Source organism: Lepidochelys olivacea (genome assembly GCF_965140295.1).
Source record: "Lepidochelys olivacea isolate rLepOli2 genome assembly, chromosome: 11".
Lineage (NCBI taxonomy): Eukaryota > Metazoa > Chordata > Testudines > Cheloniidae > Lepidochelys > Lepidochelys olivacea.
In genome coordinates, this window is record NC_140421.1 from 64,303,428 (window position 1) to 64,328,684 (window position 25,257).

A 25,257-nucleotide genomic window follows, 5' to 3' on the forward strand; every position below is an offset into this window, starting at 1 on the left:
AAGTCTATATGTAGTTTTAGTAGGTCATAATACATGACAAACATATATTATTATAGGCAGGACTTGTTCTGTTTTGATTTCATTTTGGTAAAAATGGCTATTGATAGAACCCTTCTACTTTTCATAAGGGAATCTGTTAAGAAGCTATGTTTAAGGAATTTTCTACTTCATTTTGTCCCCTGTATGAATCTGTCTTATATAGGCACACTAAAGAATGCCGTTTACTTTCCTGTTGACGCTAACTGCATTTGAAAGATGCATATGGGTAACTAAGATAGAAGCTTGTAATTCTATTAAATCAACATAAGACAGAATGTTAAACAGAAGGAAGAATTGAAGTAGATAGATGGTTCTGGGATTTGATAAAGGAATATGTGGTCAATTTCTCTGAACTTCATAAGTTGCTTTTTAAAATTGGACTTGGACTACTAAGTCACTTAGTTGTGTTTGGAAATTTTAGCCCTAGAGCCCTTCCTCTCTAGGTTACTGGCCTGATGCTCCCCTGATTTGAAATCAAGTGTTTGCTATCTGATAAACATTTTGTAGCTTATGTGAAGCTGGTTGGTAGGCCCACTTCCATTTCTAGACAACAAGGGTCCATAGTCCCTAAATCCAGTGACAGCTCTTCAGGGTAGACATAGCCTCGAAGTTGAGGAGCTGCACAGCCACTGCCTAGGGTTTACCTACTCTGTGGGTAAGTAAGTAATCAGTCTCTAGTGCTGTCAGCCTTGTATGTGTGTCAAATGCTAAATTTAAAACTTTTAAAAAAAAACTAGATCAAATTTTGACCTGTGTGTATGTTCACTTTTTTTAATTGTAAGTGCTACACTAGCTACTCTTGAAACAGTGATTGATGCAGGGTATCGGGTGTTCCCCAGTCACAGGGGAAAGCTGATGCTAGCAATGGATAAAAATCAGTGTGAAAATATTGAGTGCAAGTTTAACCCTTGTAACCCTTAACCCTGTTAAGTATCCTTGATAACCAGTGTGGCCAAAGTTTTCAGAAAACTTGGGTGCATAGACTTAGGTTCCTAAATCTATATTCAAACACTTAAATTGGTTTCTTTTCCCCACATGGGAGCTCAGCACTTCTGAAAATATTGGTCCTCATTTGAGTGCCTAAATCTAGATTTGGGAGCTTCACTTAAAGCACCAGTATTTTTGAAAATCTTGGCCTGCAGCAACAGATCTCCCTATAAATACACTTAAAATGTTTAAGATAATTTAGAAGTGGTTTGGAAGCTTGTTCATTCTGTACATCTTGGAAGGTGGATTTACTGCAGTGTGATGACAGTGAAAGGTATGCTAGGGCCACTGACTGTCGCCTTCAAGATGTCACATGTAACACTTACTTCCTCAAAACTGAATGTCACCACTTCTTTTCTCTAAGGCCTTCCTACCAATGCCCCAGCATGTTTTGTGAAACACCGATGGTGCACCACATTCGTCGCTTTGTCCACGGGCAAGGCTGTGTGCAGATCATACTGAAGGAGCTGGACTCCCCAGTCCCTGGATACCAGCACACAATCCTTACCTACTCCTGGTGTAGATTGTGCAAACAGGTAAAGATTAAGAGGAATATTCTGATGCTATGGTAGCAGAATTCATAGTGTGATAGGCCTTCATGCAGAGGGCACTGTCTTTCAGAAAGAGCTGTATTTTCTCTGGAGCAGCAGCTTATGATCTGTAACTAAGACTAATTCTACATAACCCACTGATGCCTGTTGGGTGTAATGCTCCCAGTATATTGCACTACAGGGGAAATGTCTGCTTCTGCTTGAAAAAGGCTGTCAAATCTTTTTTGAAAGGATAAATAGTTTTGGATAAAGGTGCTGATACAGACTGGACCAAATTAATTTCAGGCACCGGCAGGCAAGAGCTCCATGGGTTTAAATAGAGTTGTTCTCACATGTGCCAGTAGAGGTTGTGGCCCCCTGGCCATAATGAAACTTGTTGAATATTGAAGTGGGGATGGACAAAACTCCTCCTCTGATGTACTGGTCCATTAATTGAGCTAAAACCATCTCCTCCACAATGTACTCTTGCTGTTATCCACTATACAGTACATAGTGTGTGTCTTGATCAAGTCCAACAGCACTTGCTGTACTGTTTCAAAACTATCTACAGATTTTCTTTGTTCAGCACTAAAATACTAGATAAAATAACTGCAATATTAGATGAATGTTATATCCCCTTTTAAAAGCCAGAAATAATTTGTAAAATAACATAAAGGACATATGCTTTTTCTTGTAACTTCAGTAAATCTTCTTATACTTCTTTAAGAAAACTAGCTATATGTCCCCTGGAGTTAAAACAAACAAACCTCTATTTAATTTTAGAAATCTATTTATAATCACCAGTCTGAGTGACTTTTATTAAAAACCCCCTAAATTAACTTCATTTCCTGTACATTTAAAGAAAGTACCTAAAATAGCCATTTTGCCATCTAGAAACTATATAGAAAAATATTCAACGTACAGTAGCAATTCTAATGACTTCATGCTATCTATACTGGTTTATACCCTGATGATGATGATGGATTTAAAGGAATTTGGAGGAAATTAGTGTGATAGCTGATGGAAGATGCAAATCTTGCATGCAGAAAATATCCCATAAATAAAACTTACTTGCTTGTTAACACACCTAATGCTCTGTTTCTAAATGTGACTATGTTCAACACCAGTAGAAATATTGACCATAAAATAATACACCTAAAATTGCAAGCAGTATTATAAATATAGATGCTAAAGTATTGGAGTACTCAATGGAATCTTCACTGCTCAGTCCTCAGGCACTTGATTAAATGTTTTAAGGCACGGCAGTGCAGTGAAGTCAGTGTTGCTGGCTGAGTCGATACAAGTGATGCCACTAGACAAAGAAATCACTTTACAAATATAAGCAAACATGTTGTTATGGTGGGAAACCTCTCCTTTCTGGGGCAAGTATTCTTATATTGATTTAATAACCAAAATCTCTCCTGATCAGCACTTCTAGATATTGCTAACTGCATCAGCTGTATTAGTTAACCATGTCAGCACACCACAGGATATCTTGATGCTGTGTTGACCTCTTCGTGCCATAAAAACTGTACATACACTCACCCACCCACCCACTCCCAGATTCGTACCATAAAAACTGTACACACACACACACACCCCCAGATTCGTAGTCACACCTTTTGAATTGCTTGAACACTACATCACTGCTTGGACTAGGCTAGTTTTACTGAAAATGTACTCATTGTTTCTCCCTAAGTCATTGGTCTATTCCAATTAAAATCTGTTTTCAAATTTCAGGTCACACCAGTTGTCCCACTTTCCAATGATTCTTGGTCCATGTCATTTGCAAAATACCTCGAATTGAGATTCTATGGGCACCAGTACACGCGAAGAGCCAATGCAGAGCCTTGTGGTCACTCCATACACCATGATTATCACCAGTATTTCTCATATAATCAGATGGTGGCATCTTTTAGGTAAGGTTTCGCTTCCAGATTCCACCCCAGCACTGACTGCATTGCCACCTAAAGTGCTTGGGTCAAGCTGAAAGAGCAACCCTAATAGTCCTGTCCTTCAGATTAATTAATTAATCTTGAGCATGTCGAAAAGGGACAGTGCTCTATACTATAGTTTGTACCTCTGTCCTAGAAGTACAGCATGGTTAGAAACTGGCAATATCTAGTCACGCTGTTCTGTGCAGTGCTGGGAGAGAGGGGGGTTGGCAGTAGTTCTAGGAATAGGGGACTCAACATGATGGAACCAGCAGTCCATAGGCAGGCTGCATCGGGGGAAAATGATCAATCCTGTGTTACCAAACTTCAGCCTGCTGGTTTATAACATGGCTGGTGTACTGATTTTACATAGTAGCTAAACAGCACGTGCAGGATAGTGTCCTGGAAGGCTGAGGTATTTCAGGCACTGCCAAGAACCTTCAGGGCTCTTTCTGATACTTGATGCTCCAACTGAAGGAGAATCACCAACAGCACAAGGGTGGGAGAGATGCAATGGAGCAGGGTGGTGTTTGTTTTCATTTTCACACAAGGTTATGTTTTATTGCTCTTAGCTATTCTCCAATCCGGCTGCTAGAGGTGTGTGTCCCACACCCCAAAATCTACATCAAACGTCAGGCTCCGTTAAAGGTTACTATTCTGCAGGATCTGAAGGATTTCTCTCAAAAGTATGTCCTTGTTTTGTTTTTCTTCACCTGTCTTCGCCGCCTCTTCTTATTTATGCCTTAAGGAGGGCATGAAGCCGTCCTTGCTTCAGAAACTAAAGAAAACGTCTGCTAAATACATTTTAAGCTAATGCAGATGTAAGAGCTTGTAGCAAACCAGTTTTTATTGACCTGCTTAAGAGTGAGGAAGTATGGTTCCTATACCAACATTAATTCTGACCCTCTCCACCTGTTGCCTAAGGGTATGTCTACTCCGCAGCTGGGAAGTGCGGCTCCCAGCTTGGGTGGACGTGCGTGTGCTACACTGAAGCTAGCAGGGTGGCCCCAGTGGCATGGGTCGTGACTCAGGCTAGATGCCAGAGTACAGTCCATGCCGCCACTCCCACACAGCTGCTATTGCTGCACTAGCTCAAGCAGAGCTTGTACATTTATGTGAACTGCGAATCATACCTCCCAGCTGCTGTGTAGGTGTACCCCGAAGACCCACCTGTGTAGGCGTATCTCCTCCCCGGATGCCTGGTGTAATTATACTTTTTAATGTGGCTAGACTAAACAGTTTTGGTCCCATGTCTCTTTTAATTTAAAAAAAAAAAAAAATTGCCATGACTTCTATGTAGATAGCTCAAGTGGCCAAACGTTCTTACAGACCTTTCCTAAATCATCACTGGAAAGGATTTCGCTGTCAGAACGCTGACCCTGGAAGCATGCTGCTACAATGAAAATCCTCCACCTAGGAGCGATATTGCTGCCACTCTCCAATGCTCAAAAAATGGGGAGGAGACGCTGTACTTGGAAGCTTGATTTGAAAAGACACAAGTGACACAAAGAAGAAAAAAAAAGTATCGAGGTTCTTCAGTGCATTGTTTTGAACTGTCTGGCCTTCTGAGGCTCTCAACTTGTGGTTTCAATTTATAAAATGTTAAAAGGAAAATATTTAAATTGTTTCCTGAACAGGACCAGTTTTATTGAATTTAGTTTGATTTCAGACATTTTTCATTGCCACCTAATGTTTATTTTTAGGGGACTGTAATTGGGCAAGAGCGGATTGAATGTAATTTGATTTGTTGTCTCAGACTGCAGAAGAAACTGCTTTTAGGTTGTTTGGAAAGGTGGAAAAGATGGGTGGAAGAAGTGGCAATTTATCACAATCTTCTGACTACTGCTCCTATTGCAGGGTTCCCATACTGCTGATCTCATTTTTAGTACCTATTTGCTACTTGTCATCATTCCAGCAGGTTATTCTGTTCAGTGCTGAAATATTCAAGAAACAGTGAGAAGAGATGCTCTTGTCTACTTAGGTCTGGTTTTCTACATTGTAGTGCAGAACCATAAGTTATCCTTAAACCAGGAAGCTACAACAGTGCTCAGTTTGCATTGTCAGTCTTAGTAGACAAAGGCGGTACATGTATTCTAGCTGTTTGTTACATTAACCCTGCTTTCTTCACAATGAAGTACTCTATCGTGGATGAATGACGCTGTGTGCGCCTCAAAAGGGTGTGCCATAGTTTAGTCATCTGGCCAGAGCAGCAAGCTTTCTTCACGATCTTTTTAGAGTCTACAGAATGCTCCTTTTAAGGGACCAGTCTTGTATCTTGTTCATGAGAGTAGACTTACTCAAGTTGTCCCATTGAAGTTTAACGGGACAAGCTGTTACAGGGTGGGGATAGGTTGCAAAACTCTAGCATCAGATTTGAGTGTGTGTTCTACTAAAGACCACTTTGGACTACATTTTGGCTCTGAGACTCTGAATGGTGTCGGTAACGTTTTCCCCTCTTACCACAGGGTATCACAGGTGTACCTTGCTGTTGATGATCGTCTCACCTCTTTGAAAACGGATACTTTCAGCAAAACAAGGGAAGAGAAGATGGAGGACCTTTTCGCACAAAAAGAGGTAACATGCTGCTTCTGCACCAGGGAAATGCAGGGCGAAAATGGAACATTGCTGTGCCAGTGTAACACTGCTGGTGGCAGAGTACGGAAAAATCTCAATTTTTCTTTGGCAGATGGAAGAGGTAGAGTTCCGGAACTGGATTGAGAAGATCCAAGCAAGGATGCTTTCACCTTCATTGGACACCTCTCAGCAGTTGCAGTCAGTCTTTGAGTCTCTGATCGCTAAAAAACAGAGCCTCTGTGAGATGCTGCAGGCCTGGAATAACAGGTAAGAGAGATGCTAGCAACCTAGGGAGGAGATCCTGCTGCACTTTCTCCCTATCAAGTTTGTTGCTACTACTGCATACAAGATACTGCAATATCTTGCTAATGATTAGTCATATTTACACATGAGTGTTTGAAGGTGAAAATGTAATGAGTGGAGTTATATTTATAGAGACCCACTCGTAAATGGCTAGACTTCAATGAGTGGCATTATAGATTATCTGTTTCAAGCCCTGTTGTAGAAATTGCAAAGACTTACTGGAGAATCACAATTTGTATGGGAAACCTGGCACAGCTGAAATAAAGGTAGAAATGAGGAGAGAGCCTATATAAGGCAATTGATCCTCTGCACAACACTTTGAAGTAATCTCACAGTTGAGCAAATATGAAGAGAAACATTTTAAACACAGGCAACTTATAATTTCTCTATTCCACTTGCAATTATTTAAACTATCTCACGTGGCCCATACATGACTGTTCTGACTTCAACACTGCGACTCCTACTATGAGGTGCGAGGAAAAGAATGATCTGTTCATGGCTAATTGCAACCTTATTTAGTCACACAGAACATTTAGTAAGTACCAGGTGTGACCAGAAAATATTATGAAAGACACACATTTGACTAAACCTCAGCATGGACGATCTTTAGAGATTGTCCCCGGAATGATAGCACTTGTCTGAGGGCTTGTCTGCACTATTGCTTAAGTCAATGTAACTTACATTGCTCAGGGGTGTGAAAAAGCCATCCCCCGAGCGACGCAAATTACATCGACTTAAGTGCTATTGACACCAGCACTAAGTCAGCAGCAGACTCTCTCCCGCCAACATAGCTTCTGCCTCTCATGGAAATAGAGAAATTATTCACTCTCCCGTCAGCATAGCAGGTGCAGCTGTGCTGATGTAGCACGGTAGCGTAGACTAGCCCTGACGTAATTGTTCTAATTGAATATACTATTATTATTTATTTGTATTACCATAGTACCTAGGCGTCTAGTCATGGACCAAAGATAACTCTGCTTCTCTTTTAGATTACAGGATCTCTTCCAGCAGGAGAAAGGTAGAAAACGCCCCTCAGTTCCACCGAGCCCCGGAAGACTGAGACAAGGTGAAGAAAACAAGGTAATTTCATTCTGTTACTTTGAAACCGCCATTCTGGTTGGAAGCAAACTAATCTAAAATAGCTTCTCCCATCTTTCAAAAAGGTTAAAATCACTTTTATAATCAGATGATGCTGCACCATGAAACTACTGAACCTCTGAAGGGTTCTAAAATGTTGCATGTGATCTGGCGTTCTGTACAGTTATAGTGCAGAAAATGTTAACTTTAAAAATACAAAAGCTTACAGTTGTTCTTCAGTGCTTGTAAGCAATCAATGTTATGTCCATCTAAAATGAAGACTGATGTTGAGGGTGTTATTTCCAGTTTGGAAGACCTTTTATGCACTAGCTCAGCGATTCTCAAACTTGTACTGGTGACCCCTTTCACATAGCTAGCCTTTGTGTGTGACCCCCCCCCCTTTATAAATTAAAAACACTTTTTGTTTTTTACATATTTAACACTATTATAAATACTGGAGGCAAAGCAGGGTTTGGGGTGGAGGCTGACAGCTCGCAACCTCTCATGTAATACCTCATGACCTCCGAGGAGTCCCGACCACCAGTTTGAGAACCCCTGCACTCGCTTTTGTATCACAATGTAATTGGCGATTTAGTTCAGAAGAGGTAGTTTAACAGTTTACCTCCTTATTGTTTTATCATTCGCTCTCATCTTACTTGAGAAGAGAAAAATCATGAAATATAATGAAAGTAAAGCAAATGTTGCAAGAATGTAGGAAATATTGGGTAAAATTCTGATATAAAGGGACCCAGCGGAGATAGGGAAGGTGTTGAAAGGAATTATTGTATTCCAAAGGGTTTTACATTGTCTCTAGTGATTAAACTCACTAGCATATAAAATAAACCCAGTGTCCATGTACAAGAAGGAACTACAGCATAATCAAGGTACCAGATGAAAATGAAGAAAGTGAAATTATAAAGAGGTGGGAAATGGGAGTATTGTAGAGAGCTGAAATTTAAATGTGTTAAAATGATATGTTAAATACTAGAACTGTAAAACGTTGCAAGTGTAACTTTAACAGATATTCGGTTAAAATTGCAGTCTCATAATCTTATAGCATTCTACATGCAGACATCTGTCCTTTCTGTGGCCAAAGCTAGGCTTACCTTTGAATGAACTCCTTTTTTAGTTTGCAAATGCATTTGATTTTTTTAAAAACTACACTTAAAACTTAATAGTACAGGTAATGGGCATATTTCCTTTGGTATAAATCTGAAAATGTCACTTAAGTGAGATATGGGAGATAGTAATTAATAAACTCAAAGAACTCGTAGCACAGGGCTCTAACTTGAGAGATAATGAAGAGAATGGTGGGCCATGATGGCAGTAATCTAAATCCTACTGTCTCTTTTAGAGTGCAGCTCTTACTTTTTACAGTCATGAGCAGACTTGCAGAATCATATCTTATGACTTGCACATGCTGCCACATATCAGGCATATATGGTGGTGCTGCAGAAGCTGAAAATGCTAGGGCTCTCTGCTTTTGCAAATGTGATGCTTCTTCATTTTGTAATTGCCCCATCATAAGGGATATAGCTGAAAAGAGAATGGGACTACTGGCTGCTTCCTCAGCAATCCATGTTCTGTCCATCTTTTCACAGATCAGTGCAATGGATGCCTCTCCCCGCAACGCTTCTCCAGCCCTACAGAATGGAGAAAAAGGTCTGTTTAGATAATGTGTTCTAGTAAGGACATAATAGAATTGCTCACCTCAGCCCCGTCTCATCTGAAATAATTAAAGCTGTAAATACATCAGTGTTGGTCTGTTTTCAAACTTTCCATTTTGAGACTATTACTCTACCCTATGATACAGATACATATCTTTTCCTGTATCCATTTAGGACATAACGGATACCATTTCCATGTAAATATCCCTAACAAAGGAGGAGAGAATGGAGAGGCAGCATATATCTTGTATAGAATCAGAATTCTTTTCACGTCCACACAGCATTCTTGTACAAGTTTTCCTGGAAGAATTAATGGCCTTTAAGGTTTTTAATCTTAAAACTCTTAAAGGCTGCAAAATCCCAAAGGTGCAACATGTCACTGAGCTCTAGAGACTAGTTTGAAACGGTGTGAACACTTAGTTTGTGGCAGGCTGGGGTGCAAATCTACCCCGCACTAGTCTGCCATGCACTAAGTGTCCATGTGGACCCTGGTGCTGCACTAAGTTTCCCTACTGTGAAATGACCTACTTCTGTTTCAAATTGGGGTGATCAATAGATAAGGATGCTGTTTGGCACAAACCACTCCCCCAGCATGATGATTGCCGTAGGGCAGTTTCTTGAAACGGTTAAGATCTATTTTGGTCTCATCTTGTATATCTGGTACCAGTCTGGGTTAACCTTGCCTTGCGCTCAGTAGTGCAGTTGGTTAGTGTATACTGCAAGACTGAACAGTATTCATGCATGATGGAACTATTGCCTTAATTTAATTCTGCCAGACAGGAAGGATTATAGCATAAATTGGATTGAAATACTGTAGCACTTATTAGTGTAAAAATTGCCTTTGTAACTGTCCTCATTGTATTTGCACATAATTGTTCTAATTCTTACACTCCACTTTTAAGAGATTTAAGCCACTAGCCTCAAGGCTGCAAAGAACCATCAAAATGTGAAATCAATGTAAACTCATGTGGTGATCATTAAGTCTTGGAAACCATAGATCTAAAAGAACTGCCCTGTTCTTTTTAATGGGTTGTTAACTCTAAATCCTAATGAGGCTATTTTAAATGTCATCTTTATTTTGCTGATTACTTTATTTATCCTTACTGTTAACAGTACATTAGGTTAGAACGTAGCATGGAATGCTGGAAAACAGCTAGTCCCTGTCAAAGATTGGTTTTAATCTGCCTCTCCTAAATATAGTCACGTCTGAGGGGAAGAAGCTGCATCTGATTTCCATTGCCAAAAACCTTAATCATCTCCTGGTTCAGATTTTTATACTAAATTACATATTACGTTTTTATTTCAAGACACACTAGTTATGGGTCTCATACGTTGCAAATAGGAATATAATACTTCCAATGCAGAAATGTTCTTGCAAAGTAGAAGGATCTTAAGGGTAAGGATTACTGAAAAGTGAGAGTGAGCTACTGTAACTATTTTCCCATGGAGTCTTTTGAGTAGTTGTTCAAGGCAAGCTATGTATTATCTCAGTAATATGGGAGCGTCAATGTTTTCAGTTTTTCAAAAAGTTACAGGAACTCCATCAAGAGGAGTAGATTGAGAGCTCTAGATTTTGATGTTTTAAAACCTAATGAATTGAAATGTTTCTTAAAAATTCATTAAAGTTTTGGTGGGTGTTCCTCTACAGTATCTGCAACCCAAACATTGTGGGTGAGAACTACAAAGTGACATGGGCTAACCTATTGTCAGAGGTGAATGGAATGCAGTAAATGAATCTGCTGCATAAATGGTGAAAAGGAAACTGGATTTCTTATATTCTCAATTGTAATATAAAGATTTATTAGTTACAATATTATAGAAGTTTAACTTGATCATCACTTTTTAAAGTTTCCAAAAGCTCTCACTAGAACCACTCTGAATAAAACTTTCAAAAGCACTGAAGTCCTGTTTTTGAAAGTGACTTGGATGCTTAGGCACCCTATTGACTTGCAATAAATCTCATTAGGAGACTAAGCAGCTGGAGTTTCAGGCCTGGTCTAAACTCGAAAATTTGATTGGCATAACTACATTGCTCAAGGGTGTGAGAAATCTACATCCCGAGTGGTGTAATTAAGCCAACCTAAGTGCCCATGTAGACAGCACTAAGTTGACAGAAGTCTTCTTCTGTTGACCTAGCTACTCGGGTAGGTGGATTAGTTACACCAACAGGAGAATCCCTCCGGTCGGCCTAGGTAGCATCTGCGCTGATGTCTACACTTACATGGCACTACAGCACAAGCCCCAAGTCTCTTTCAGAACCGGAACTTAAGTGCTTTTGGAAAGTTTCCTGTAACTCTTCGAGCATTTGTGCTCTCATTATGCACTGCTTCTCCACTTTCCAAGTGAAGGATCTGTTATATTACATATCGTATATGTGAGAGGAAAAATGGTTACCCAAGTGAATGTCGATTTTTAGTGAAGGGTCCGGGATGGAAACGGGTGTTCGTTTTGGCTGGTAATCTCAAATGCTTTCCTGTGTCCTTGCTGTTTTTTGTATGTTCAACAGATGACCGTTTCTTGACAACCTTGTCAAGTCAGAGCTCCACAAGCTCCACCCATCTCCAGCTTCCTACCCCACCTGAAATTGTGTCAGAGCAGCTGACAGGGGGGCCTTCCTTTGCCAATTCACTCTCTGAACCAGACACCACCAGCAGCTCAGAAGGTACAATTCAATGACACTTATTTCCCTCTTCCTTTGGTTGTGTGACACACCACGTAGTGGCTAGCATATGAGATTACTGGTTACTAGATTAGTATGACTGCCTCTCTAAATGATGATGCTGAGAACCAAACACTTCACCTGGCAGACTGAGTGCCTAAAGCTCACCAAAGTGGACTAAATATTTTGAAGAGTGCTTGAGTATTGTAACAGGCTTCAATGGTGGGAACCAAAATGGTGTAAACTTATAGTAATGGTGTCCTGTATCAGGTCCAGGGCATCTCATCAACCTTTTTCAAATGATTGAATGGTACCTAACTGTGTCTCAAAAATACATGTGCTCCTTTCAAGGTTGCTTGTTGCTAAAGGTTCTGCTGCAGCTGCAAAAGGGCTATTCGTTCGTTAGTGCATTCTAACGAAGAATGGCCATAAACCGCCCTCCTCGGTAGGGAAGGCCATCGGTATACTCCTTTCTCCCTATGCTTTCTTCCCCATATCACTGACCCTTCCCTCTTTGAATGAAGAGTAGATACATGTTCTTCAACACTTAGTTTTGGCCAGAAAGGAATCCTTGTAAGAGAAATAAGAGGCACTCTCCTTTCTCCTGGGGCTGAGTATCCTGGAGAACTCTTATCCAAGGTCAAGAACTGATCTTTGACTTATTTCAGGCATGCACATCTGTCCCAAGGGTGCAGTGGTACGAGGCCATCCAGCTCATGTAACTGAACTCAATATTGCTGCATTGTGAGCTGACATCCACCAAACCGCTTCTCTGAGAGAGTCTTGATCCAGGGAGATTTTAATAGGTTGGCTACAAAAGGCAGAGTTACAGTGCAAACTTTCACAAGCTGTACTATAATCAGCTGCATGAGACTGTGCATATATTCAGCTGCATGGCTGAGGGGATAGGGCCTTTGGATTAGAAATTAGGCAATCTGGGTTCTATTCATGGCTCTGGCTCAGACTCACTGTAACTTGAGGCAAGTCACTGTAGGGCCAGATTTTTACATTTAGGGACTCAGTGGCAGTCTACCTTTTAAGAATCTGGCCCTTAACCTCACAGCCTCAATTTGTAACATGGCAATGATACTTAATTTTTCCATGTGAATTTCTTTGAGATCCTCCAATGAAATGTATGGTAGAGCAAGGAATTTTTTATTTCCCAAGATTACAGCCCACATGGAAATCCAAGTAAAGTTCGACTGTTCTGGTGTATGCTTCATGATCCACAATTAATAGTCATATCTTCATTCTAGATGTATTTGATGGACACTTGTTGGGATCTACAGACAGCCAGGTGAAGGAGAAATCTACTATGAAAGCTATTTTGGCAAATTTGTTGCCTGGAAACAGCTATAATCCCATTCCATTCCCCTTGTAAGTAATATATGGTGCTACCAATGGACATGAAAATTGTGTTGTGTGCTAAATACCAAACTGATGTTCTGGCTTAGCTACAGAAACTGAAAGCTGTGCAACTGCTCTTGCTGAACAGAGAGACTAATAGTCATAAATTGGCTTTCCCTGCACACAAACATCACTGGATTAAAAGTGTGTTCATAACGTCCAACAGTATATTGCTTGCCTAAAGCAAGCCCTGTTTTCTCTAACATGTTAATCTTTCTACTCTCCACCACCACCTATAGTACATAATGGAATTTTAAATTACTCTAGCCTGTGGCTAACGTGCCCTCTACAAATATTTGTGATGGGAGAAGCCAGTACCTTTACAAGTCCATATGAGGCGTTCAAGTCACAGAATCACTTGTCTGGGGTGTATTTGGTGAAATTTGAACTTTCACCAAAAACTCCACCTGTTGCTCCTTCACTTGTCCAGAGCTGCTAACATAAAAAAATAATCTATTCTGGTTTTTATACAGTGACCCAGATAAGCACTACCTAATGTATGAACATGAACGGGTACCCATTGCAGTCTGTGAAAAGGAACCAAGCTCCATCATAGCTTTTGCGCTCAGGTATTTAAACTGATTCACTTTTCACTGGGTTTATCCCAAATGTCTAAGAAATCTTCAGTGGCCTTTCTGTTCAAGGAACATGTATAAACCCCTTGCAGCTGCTACTTCTATAAATGTGAGACTTTCTTCTAGCCCTGTATGAGAGCTCCTTGCGAAATTGAAGTGACAGCCCTTCTACATGGGGAAATTAGACTGTCTGCAGCTTTCTGAAAAATCTTTTATTTAGATAAAATAACTAGAGTTCAGAGCTAGTTTTTACAGAACGAAGTAAAATAGTCTCTCAAGGACCTTGTGTGGGGTTTGTTTTTAGCTAACAGGTAGGTATCCTATCTCTAGGGGATTGCTCTCCACTTGCTGCTGCCTCTGAATTAAACCAAATGGATTGGTATTGTAGGAATTGTAACATAAGCTGTTAATCTTTCCCTTTCAGTTGCAAGGAATACAGAAATGCCTTAGATGAGTTATCCAAAGCATCTCTGAAGAGCAGTTCTGAAGAAGGGCTTCCACCAAACAGGTGACCAACTGGCTCATAACAGGCTTGAAAATGTTCTAGAGCAGGGGTGGGCAAACTGCAGCTCGCGGGCCGCATCTGGCCCGCCAGCTGTTTTAATCCGGCCCTCGCACTCCCGCTGGGGATTGGGGTCTGGGACTTGCCTCATTCCGGCGCTCCAGCTGGAGAACAGGGTCGGCAGCCGCTCTGTAAAGCTCCCAGAAGCAGCAGTATATCTGCCTCCGGCTCCTACGCCTAGGGGCAGCCAGGGGGCTCCACTCTGCATGTTGCTTCTGCTCCAAGTGCCGCCCCCACAGCTCCCATTGGCTGGGAACCACGACCAATGGGAGCTGTAGGGGCAGTGCCTGTGGACAGGGAAGCGCGCAGCAGAGCTGCTTGGCAGCGCCATCGTGTAGGAACCGGAGGGGGGACATTTTTGCTGCTTTCAGGAACTGCTTGAGGTAATCACAGCCCGGAGCCTGCACCCCAAACCCCTCATCCCCCAACCCCACCCCAGAGGCTGCACCTCCAGCCGGAGCCCTCAACCCCTCCTGCACCCCAACCCCAATTTCGTGAGCATTTATGGTCCACCATACAATTTCCACACCCAGATGTGGCCCTTGGGCCAAAAAGTTTGCCCACCCCTGTACTAGAGAGAGCAGAGTGTGGTCATGGGGGGTGGAGGGGAGCCAAAATCATAGCTGGGGCCCCCTCCAATGTGTTCTTATGGAACTGCCAAGTACTTCAATTTTCTGACAGCATCCAGTGTCCAGATGGTGTCGTCCCCAGTTTCAATATAATTAGCTGTCTTATAACAGTAACTCAGGTCCCATCTGACTTTGGGCCCTTGTACTGTACCCTCCTAACCAGCTTCTCCACTGAGTTACATGTACACTAGGGTGCAGTGATTGGGTTGCTCCCAATCCTGGAGCTGTGCTATTTGGCACAATCTGTTATTGAAGAGGCCCGTAGTCCTGTTAACTCAGCTTGGTGACTTAGAGAAACAGTTTTTGCACTCAGGCAAGTGGGCCTTCCCCACTGAGATAAGGGTGGATGATCTCTTTCCTGGATAGATGAGGTAGAGGAGTCATTTTGGAAGGAAGCCTGGAAGTCCACGAGGGGTTGAATGTCTCCCCACAGTAGGACACTTTTACATCCTCTTCCCCATATAGATTTACTTTAACTTTCTTTCTTTCATTTAAAATTGGGGATAATCTAGTGCCCGGGTGAAGAATTAGTTTATCTGGTTCACATGGAAAACTTACTATGGTTATAAATAATTCAGAATGTCTTTCCCTTTCAGTATGTTGGACAACAAACCGAAGAGCAACAGCCCAGTCCGATTGCCTGAGACTAATGCGGGACAGGCAAACCGCACAGCCGAAGCAGAACAGCGTAAGGTTGTTTTAGAGAAATAGTGTCCACATCACAGGCCAGCTTTGATTTAATTACTGAGATCAAATAAGCTTAAGTGTAGGTTTTGATTGAAACTAACTTTAAAAAGGGAAAATACAACTTGAAATGAAATCCAATTTGTTCTAAGTTGGGTATAGTAAATTCAGTTTTTGAACTGCTGATATTGGCTTGAAAATCAAAGTCTCACACTGGTGTTTTTCTCCTGGTACTCTTCTCTTCTAGTAACAGAGATGACCTCAGTCCTCCTTTTTTTTATGTAGCAGACTTAAGTATTCTTATGTGGGCTTTTGTGCCCCATATAGAACCTGGACTCCAGTTGTGTTCTTAGTACTGTCTTATGGTTTTGGTGGTGGTGTGTTTTTAAAGATACTGGTTAAAAATACTTTGAAATTTGGGGAGGAGGGGAAGTTGTAAAATGCCATGAGTAGTTCTCAGTAGAAAAGTTTCCAAGATGCCAATGATTCTTACAATCAGGAAGGTTCCTGGTTTTGTTTTGTTTTTTTAAGATGTGTGAGCATGGGAACATTGCCTGTGTTAGGCTTTCTTCAGCTTGTCTTCCCCTGCCCCCCCTCCCTTTTTAAAAAGGATTAGCACTTTAGCGCTCCAATGTAACAATTAAGCAGTCAGCTCAGTTTGACGTGTGCAGTTTCTCCAATGACTTCTGAAGTATTAAGGTGTAGCATTCTGTAACACTAAGTCAACTAACCTGTTACTTTAAATTGGTTGGAGGATTGGAAATAGGTTACTGGGCTTTTCCCCTACTACTAGAAAAGTCACTTGAGAATATTTCTGTGATAAAAGCTTCTGGGTTGTAGTGACTATAGAAACAATGGTGCCCACTCTTTCCTTTGCTCACTCACTTTAGCAAAAAAAGTTTCTGGAGTTCTATCCTTCTTCCGTGGCACAGGAGGGAAGAGCCCTGATCTGTCTGCCCAGAAGAAAGAGACCTTACGTGGTGCAGATAGTGCCTACTACCAGGTTGGACAGATGGGCAAGGAGGGTCCGGAGAGCCAAGGAGCAGAGACTCAAGGTATGCTCTCTCATCAGTTACATCTTTCAGCTAGGACTGTTGCATCTCCCAACATCTAGTCTATTTAAACAAACAGACAAAAAACCCAAACCCACTCCAGATGGAATTTTCAAAGAAAAGTAAGTGTTAGGTGCCCAAATCTCATTGAAATTCAATGGACTCCTCTTGAAAATCCCAGCTTCCCTCTTTATTAGACAAGGGACCTTTTTTAAGGCTCCAGGCCTATAGTATCAAGAACAATACATCTTTGGTTTCAGGGTCTTCCAAATTCCTTCAAGTTGGGTGGGTGTAGTGTGAACCAGTGGGCTTCAGTCCATCTCTCAGCTTTACTTCCTGGTCTGCTGTATCACTTCAGTTCATGGAGTAGCAGAAAACAGAAGGAAGGGGGTGGGGGAAACTGCGTTCACATAGGCTAAAAAGCTTAGTGCTGTCGTCATGCTTCTGTAGTATGAGTGGTAGCATCACTCGAAACACTCTCTCACAGAGCTGTTATATTGGGAAGCTTGGCCTGGAGGGACTAGAGCAGGTATCGGCAACCTTTGGCACGCAGCCCATCAGGGAAATCCGCTGGCAGGTCAGGACAGTTTGTTACCTGCAGCGTCCTCAGTTTCGGCTGATCGCAGCTCCCATTGGCTGTGGTTCGCCGTTCCAGGCCAATGGGGGCTGCAGGAAGTGTCAGCCAGCATATCCCTCGGCCCACACCGCTTCCCGCAGCCAACCGCGGCCAGTGGGAGCTGCAATTGGCCAAACCTGCGGACACTCAGGTAAACAAACTGTCCCAGCTCACCAGCAGATTGCCCTGACGGGCTGCGTGCCAAAGGTTGCCAATCCCTGGACTAGAGTAAGACAATTGCTCCCCAGATGGTTTCTAAGAAATTAGTTATATGAATCTTTCACTTCAGGGTTATCAGTCAGCAAGTTTAATGAACAATGCGTTTTTCTTTAGTATCTACCTACAATCTGTTTTGAGGACTCTTCCAGTGACCATCAATTTTTATAGTGCACTGAGTTTGAATCTTATTTCTAACTTTTTGTAATTTGAAGCCCGATTTGACCTTGAATAGTGGAAATGAGGCTAATTCAGTTAGTGAAATAAATGATTTGTGTATGATTTGTGACTCTTTAACTGTTCATGCAGTATCTAATCATCTTCTCAAGGGGTGCTTTAGAACTACTGCTGCTAATAAAAATAAACATTTTGGCAAACCCCAAAGATCTTCTTTTAATGTGAATTCTATTCAGTGCTAAGCATACCTTGTTATAGAACTTGGCTTATGGTGCTAAACATACATGCCTGACTTAATCTTCCCCTTGCTGTTTTCAGATGAAGCAGATGGAGGAGATGCACAAAAGAAACAGCTAGCAAATCCCCATGTGGAACTTCGTGAGTAGGAAATAATTTGGGGCTCTTAATTAAGAATCATATGGTGGCATACTGCCCTCTTCACAAACACAGAACTACCTCCCTAATAAAACTTGGAGTTGATGAGTTGACAGTTCATCTTGGGCAGGAAAATGTCAGATTGCAGAGCAATGGCATTCTTACTAACAAGTCCAGGTGTTCTGAAAAAGTGGCAGAGGTGTTAATTACAAAAAACAGCCTACAAAATCTAAATTTCCATCACATCTTGTTTTGAAGCACCATCAATTGGCATGTAACATGGGCTAATTTTGTGGGGGTATTAAAATAAAAACAGAAAACAACCTTTTCTTTTTTAATTACTACTTAGCCAGTTTTCTAAGCACTTTAAAACATAGGGGTGGATAAGAGTAACTGTAACTTAAAAATAACTTTTGTAGTGAGGGCAAGGGATCTTAAAAGCTCCTGAAAAATATTACTGACTGGTCAACTCTCTTGGGAAAACAAGGCTTGCTTTTTCTAATTAATGAAGGACCTTCTCTCTCCATGTCTCTCTGCAGAGTTTTCAGATGCTAATGCCAAGTTCTATTGCCGGATTTATTATGCCGGGGAGTTCCATAAGATGCGTGATGTGATACTCGGGAGCCGTGAGGAGGACTTCATTCGCTCCCTGTCTCACTCTCTGCCCTGGCAGGCCCGTGGAGGCAAGTCAGGAGCTGTGTTCTATGTGACGGAAGGTAAAACTGGCTTGCTTATTTCTTCCCCTTTCGTAGCAAAAAGCTTCTTAACTGTTTCTTGTGGGAGGGGTGTTTTCTGTACCTTTAGTGCGGCACTTGTGGGGGTTGGAGAACTAAACTGAAAACCCCAAGGCACAACTGGAGGACAGGCTTTCATAAAGCATACTCTTCAGCAGTGCTGAAAATAGCTGGCCAAGGAGGTTAAGTATAAAACTCCTACTTTCTCACAGCTTCAAGGGATGCCAGATTTTAATATAATTGAATGATTTACAGTTTTCTTTCAATCTTTTGGCGTTCACTGTTAAGGCAAATCAGACTTTTTAAAAATTCCTTCAAATGAGCTAACACCTAGAACTGTAAAGCCTATGGACACAAATTTCTGCTGCTAACGTTTAAAGAGAAAATTACAGTTAATAAGGTACATGCTTGAAGTTAGATTCTTGAAGGATTTGGGGGTGTCTTTCTGGATATTTACAGTAAAAGTTTTCCTACATCTGGAATTACATAGCCTTTCTCTAATGTTGAAACAGATGACAGATTCATTTTGAAGCAGATGCCCCGTCTGGAGGTCCAGTCCTTCCTTGACTTTGCCCCACACTACTTCACTTACATCACTAATGCTGTTCAGCAAAAGGTAGGAGGCTTGTACAGGCTGGTTTTTGGAACTTGTCTTTTTATTTAAATAGTTGTTTTCAAGCCAGTAGTATTAAAATGAGGGGGACTAACAGATATAATGAGGAGTTAGGTATATATTGGCAGTCTGATAGAAAGGATGTTGTTTTTTTTTTAAATTTTTAAAATGCAGAAATTTCACCAAGGCTTCAAAATCAAATGTATTGGGATGAAAAATGAAAGTTCTGGCGCACAGGAAAGTAATGCTTTCTACCATAACTATTGGAATGTTATCCTCTGTTCTCTCGATCAGAAACCAACAGCACTGGCCAAAATACTTGGAGTGTATCGGATTGGATACAAGAACTCTCAGAACAACACTGAGAAGAAGCTGGATCTGCTTGTCATGGAAAACCTTTTCTATGGCAGAAAAATGGCTCAGGTGAGGAATAAGTATGTGATGCATCTTTCTCTTCCACAGTGCTTTTCCCAACACAAAGAGTAGGAACAGGGCTGACACTACTGGGGCATCTTCACCCTGAAGATGTTGACTCAGGCCTTATCTACCCTTATCGGGGGTGTGACACGTGGTGATCGATGCATTAGTGGTCGATTTAGCGGGTCTAGTGAAGACCCGCTAAATCGACTACAGATCTCTCTCTTCTCTACTCCTGTGTTCCACCTGAATGAGAAGCACAAAAAGAGTTGATGGGAGAGTGTCTCGCATAGTGTGGACCCCGCGGTAAGTAGATCTCAGTTCGTCAACTTCAGCTACATTATTCACGTAGCTGAAGTTGCATAACTTAGATTGATATCCCCCTGTAGTGTAGACAAGGCCTTTTATGTAAAGTGTCATCTTCGAATGGCTTCTGTTGCCATAGTTAAGATTACAACCTTTTTTCCATTAGGTGTCCTATATTTGTCCTTGGCTATCCACGGTGGCTTGCCCTGAACTGCAGGGTTTACACTGGAGACTAAGAATTTTTTTGAATGTTAGAAGAAAATTAGCCAAAATCACACACACCTTAAAATTTGACTTCATCTTTTTAGCTAAAAGGCTTATTGCTGACCCTCTATCCTTTCCAGGTGATTAAATCTTGACCCTATGCCTAAATTACTATTTGAAGAAATGTGGTGGTGGTTTAAGCATATTATAGTGTCTGCTGTATCTAATTGTAATGGTTTTAATGTATATGTGATCTGCTTGTCCTATGGTGGCTTGCTGCCTCAGAGACATTATATATTTGAGCTTAACTTCTTGCTAGATTGGTGGAGCACAGCTGTGTGGTAGCTGAAGGGACCAGGTTTCTAGGCCAGATCAACAGGTTTGTGTGGCCTGTCTTGTACTGTGGTTGCAGCAATCACAAGTGGATACAATTCTACAATTAATCCACTTACCTTCCCAGCCACACCATGGCCTGTTTTCATGCAAGATTCACTCTCTCCTGAATGTCTTCTCCTTACGACTGACCTGTGGGGTTCCCAGTAGGCAGAATGCAAACACCAAAAAGTGGCAGCATCAGCTTTCTTTTATATTCAGCAGTTTTAGAAGAAAATATCACATCAGGTCACCTTTTAAAGTCCAAATCATCATATAATCAAAGCTGTAAGCAGTGTGCTGACATCTTCATCAAGGTCCATTGATCAGTTACCACTCAATCCCATATACACAACTTGGGAGTAATTGATTTGAGGGTGAGATATTTGACATTCCATGATCTTGTAGTAAAACTGTTTGGAGTCTTTGAGACACTGGTCTCTCTAACAGAGTGGAAAGTGGGTAAAACAGATTTTCTTCCAATGAAATGAAGTACTCTTGTCCTCCCCTGCCAGGTGTTTGACCTGAAGGGCTCCCTGCGGAACAGAAATGTGAAAACAGACACCGGGAAGGAAAGTTGCGATGTTGTCCTGCTCGATGAAAATCTCTTGAAGATGGTACGGGACAACCCTCTGTATATCCGCTCCCACTGCAAGGCTGTGCTGAGGGCTTCCATCCACAGCGATTCCCACTTTCTTTCCAGCCACCTCATCATTGACTATTCCCTGCTGGTTGGCCGCGACGATACTAGCAATCAGCTGGTGGTTGGGATCATTGGTATGTAACCTTTGCTCTTGCTCTTTCAAGTACTTAACTTTAACTTCATGGACTGTGTTTCTCATCACCACAGTACCATATCTGTGGTTATTCATGACTTCTGCTTCTTCCTTTGAATTAAGCTGTGTATTGGGGGTGAGGCAGTTCACAGTGAACCTTTCTGAAGCCTCCCTTGGAGTCAGAGCCATATCTGTGTCTAATATATTTGAAGAATTAGGTGGATGAATGACCCCATCCAAACATTCACTAGATCCACCCAACTCAACAAAGGCACATGTCCTGAGCACTTGCCTTTCACCTTGCTGAAGTAAGATCACGCTGACTGTGAAAGCTTAAGGATTTCTCACTCCTTTCTTTCTGGCCTGCCTGTTGTCTCGTATCCCTAGCTGTGCAAACGCTCACATGCATGCTGATGAGCACTTTTTGCAGTCATTTTAAAGGAAAGTCAAGTTGGTATATAATGTGCATGCCTTGGAGTCCAAGTCCATGCTAAAATAGAGAGTGGATTATTTATGCTACCTTACATACTTCTCCTCACTGCCTTTCCTGTCTAAGCTGAATGGCAATGTAAGTCAATTTACTTACAGAGAGGGGCCAAGAAATAATGTATAGATTGATTTGATTTTTTTTTTTTTTAAGGCTAGAAGGGACCTTTACAAAGAGTTGTCACTTTGGATGGGCTATCACCAGCAGGAGAGTGAATTTGTGTGGGGGGGTGGAGGGTGAGAAAACCTGGATTTGTGCTGGAAATGGCCCACCTGATGATCACTTTAGATAAGCTATTACCAGCAGGACAGTGGGGTGGGAGGAGGTATTTTTTCATATTCTCTGTGTATAAATAAAGTCTGCTGCAGTTTCCACGGCATGCATCCGATGAAGTGAGCTGTAGCTCACGAAAGCTCGTGCTCAAATAAATTGGTTAGTCTCTAAGGTGCCACAAGTACTCCTTTTCTTTTTGCTAATTTATACAGTAACTCCTCACTTAATGTTGTCCTGGTTAACGTTGTTACATTGCTGATCAGTTAGAGAACCTACTCGTTTAAAGTTGTGGAGTGCTCCCTTATAATGTTGTTTGGAAACCGCCTGCTTTGCCGACTGCTTGCAGGAGGAGCAGCCCATTGGAGCTAGCTGGTGGGGGTTTGGAACCAGGGTGGACCGGCAGCCCCCTTATCAGTTCCCCTAAGTTCCCTGTGGGGCAGCCGCCCAGCAGGCTATCAACTGCCGGCAGTTCAGCTGTCCCTCCCCCCACTGCCATGTGCTGCTCCTGCCCTCTGCCTTGGAGCTGCTCCCTGGAGCCTCCTGCTTGCCGTTCCCCAGGGGGCAGGGGCGGGAAGAAGAGCGGTGCTAATGTCAGGGTGTCCCCCTCCCCCCACTCCTGCCCCATGCTCCTGTACCCACATCTCCACAGAGCGGTGCAGGGGGGCGGGAACACGACAGGGCTCAGGATGAGGGAGCTTGCTGGCAGCAGCTGCTGTCTCAACTTGCCGATCTACTTAAAAAAGCAGTGTACTTAGAGTGGGGTCAGCGTACTTAAAGGGGCAATGCGTGTCCGTCTCTCTCTCTCTCTCTCTCTCACACACACTCACACGGTGTGTCTCCTCCCTCCATTTGTGCTGCCTTGTAGAGTGTGAGGCTACATTAAGGACAATGTGTTAACCCTTGAGGGCTCAGCCGAGTGCTAGTTCATCATTTAGCAGCATATCCCCCCCTCTGACTCCACTATCTCAGCCAAGCTTCACAATTGTCATTGCTGTGTACGGTATTAAATTGTTTGTTTAAAACTTATACTGTATATATGTGTATATATAACTTCGCTGGAAACCGCACCCCCCATATTAATTTTTATGGGGAAATTGGATTTGCTTAACATCGTTTCACTTAAAGTAGCATTTTTCAGGAACATAACTACAGCGTTAAGCAAGGAGTTACTATATAATGAAAACAGCAAACATGGGGAAATAGTTTTACTTTGTGTAATGACCTATCCACTCCCAGTCTCTATTCAAGCCTAAGTTAATTATATCCAGTTTGCAAATTAATTCCAATTCAGCAGTCTCTCATTGGAGTCTGTTTTTGAAGTCTTTTTGTTGTAATATTGCGACTTTTAGGTCTGTAATCAAGTGACCAGAGAGATTGAAGTGTTCTCCGACTGGTTTTTGAATGTTCTAATTCTTGACGTCTGATTTGTGTCCATTTATTCTTTTACGTAGAGACTGTCCAGTTTGACCAATGTACATGGCAGAGGGGCATTGCTGGCACATGATGGCATATATCACATTGGTAGATGTGCAGGTGAACGAGCCTCTGATAGTGTGGCTGATGTGATTAGGCCCTGTGATGGTGTCTCCTGAATAGATATGTGGACACAGTTGGCAACGGGCTTTGTTGCAAGCATAGGTTCCTGGGTTAGTGGTTCTGTTGTGTGGTGTGCGGTTGCTGGTGAGTATTTGCTTCAGGTTGGGGGCTGTCTGTAAGCAAGGACTGGCCTGTCTCCCAAGATTTGTGAGAGTGACGAGTCATCCTTCAGGATAGGTTGTAGATCCTTGATGATGCGCTGGAGAGGTTTTAGTTGGGGGCTGAAGGTGATGGCTAGTGGCGTTCTGTTGTTATCTTTGTTGGGCCTGTCCTGGAGTAGGTTATTTCCCCACGTTTATTTCCCCCACCACCCACAGCTCCTCCGACGTTCCTGTTAACTGCTGGAAATGGCCCACCTTGATTATCACTACAAAAGGTTTTCTCCCCCGGGCTCTCCTGCTGGTAATAGCTTATCTTAAGTGATTACTCTCCTTACAGTGTGTATAATAACACCCATTTTTTCATGTTCTGTGTGTATATAAATCTCCTCACTGTATTTTCCACTGAATGCATCCGATGAAGTGAGCTGTAGCTCACGAAAGCTTATGCTCAAATAAATTGGTTAGTCTCTAAGGTGCTATAAATACTCCTTTTCTTTTTGCGAATACGGACTAACACGGCTGCTACCCTGAAGCATGAAATTGTAGCTCTCCCTCTAAACTAAAAGCGCTGATGAATATTTCACTATTTTGCATTTTCATTCCCACAGTCGCTTAAGCAGGGTCAGCCAACTTTCTAAGTAGTGAATTTCTTCATAGGATGAGCTGCCTCTATGGTACCAAGAGCACTGTAAGCAAACTTAGTGGAAAAATGGGCATTTCGTCTATTTCTCTTGTCTGCTAACCGCAGGCTCTGTTATTTTCCTATGAATAACCACTACCTGCATTTGTTAGTTATTTGGGTAGCATTTTACATCAGATGATTGGGTGTTCTAGCATGTACCCTGAAACAGATGGTGATAGTACAAAATTGTAGGCATTATGGAAGGCTTATTTGCCTCTGCTGGATGATGATAATAGAATAATCATATCAGAGAAGTAAGCATATGGATCTCTCAGACTACATGCCACGCTATTTCTCCATCACTTCCGCTGGTACCTGTCATACTAAGGTGACTCTGAGTACATTCAGATTAAAGATCTACAGAACTAAGTCTGGTCTTAATGCAAAGCTTTAGATTGTATCATTTATTCTTTTGCTTACCAATGTCCATTTATACAGACTGTGCTTTTAACTTTTCAAGTGAAAGTTGGTTGTAGTTCATCTATTTACATATATACACACTCTCTCTCTAATATTATATTAAAAAAATATTTCGGAAATCACTTCTGTTTTTAACCTGAATTCCTCAGGGAAACATGCCTTGAGTATTGCTGGATTGAGTTGAGAAGAGAAAAATCATTCAGTATTCCCTGA

At 41.9% G+C, this 25,257-nt stretch overlaps 1 protein-coding gene across 3 annotated transcripts in view; it reads left to right on the plus strand.

Annotated features, from left to right (window-relative positions):
• The window catches only part of PIKFYVE (phosphoinositide kinase, FYVE-type zinc finger containing), a 98,337-nt gene that overhangs the window by 66,750 nt on the left and 6,330 nt on the right, over nucleotides 1-25,257 (plus strand). For all 3 annotated transcript variants that reach the window (XM_084642938.1, XM_084642940.1, XM_084642939.1), the window contains 18 exons: nucleotides 1,391-1,562; nucleotides 3,297-3,475; nucleotides 4,063-4,176; nucleotides 5,956-6,064; nucleotides 6,177-6,331; nucleotides 7,357-7,447; nucleotides 9,046-9,106; nucleotides 11,618-11,773; nucleotides 13,027-13,147; nucleotides 13,651-13,746; nucleotides 14,177-14,260; nucleotides 15,540-15,631; nucleotides 16,518-16,682; nucleotides 18,007-18,066; nucleotides 18,603-18,779; nucleotides 19,310-19,413; nucleotides 19,705-19,833; nucleotides 21,225-21,486. In XM_084642938.1, the coding sequence (XP_084499064.1) occupies nucleotides 1,391-1,562; nucleotides 3,297-3,475; nucleotides 4,063-4,176; nucleotides 5,956-6,064; nucleotides 6,177-6,331; nucleotides 7,357-7,447; nucleotides 9,046-9,106; nucleotides 11,618-11,773; nucleotides 13,027-13,147; nucleotides 13,651-13,746; nucleotides 14,177-14,260; nucleotides 15,540-15,631; nucleotides 16,518-16,682; nucleotides 18,007-18,066; nucleotides 18,603-18,779; nucleotides 19,310-19,413; nucleotides 19,705-19,833; nucleotides 21,225-21,486 (2,327 nt within the window). The remainder of the gene's footprint in view (nucleotides 1-1,390; nucleotides 1,563-3,296; nucleotides 3,476-4,062; nucleotides 4,177-5,955; nucleotides 6,065-6,176; nucleotides 6,332-7,356; nucleotides 7,448-9,045; nucleotides 9,107-11,617; nucleotides 11,774-13,026; nucleotides 13,148-13,650; nucleotides 13,747-14,176; nucleotides 14,261-15,539; nucleotides 15,632-16,517; nucleotides 16,683-18,006; nucleotides 18,067-18,602; nucleotides 18,780-19,309; nucleotides 19,414-19,704; nucleotides 19,834-21,224; nucleotides 21,487-25,257) is intronic.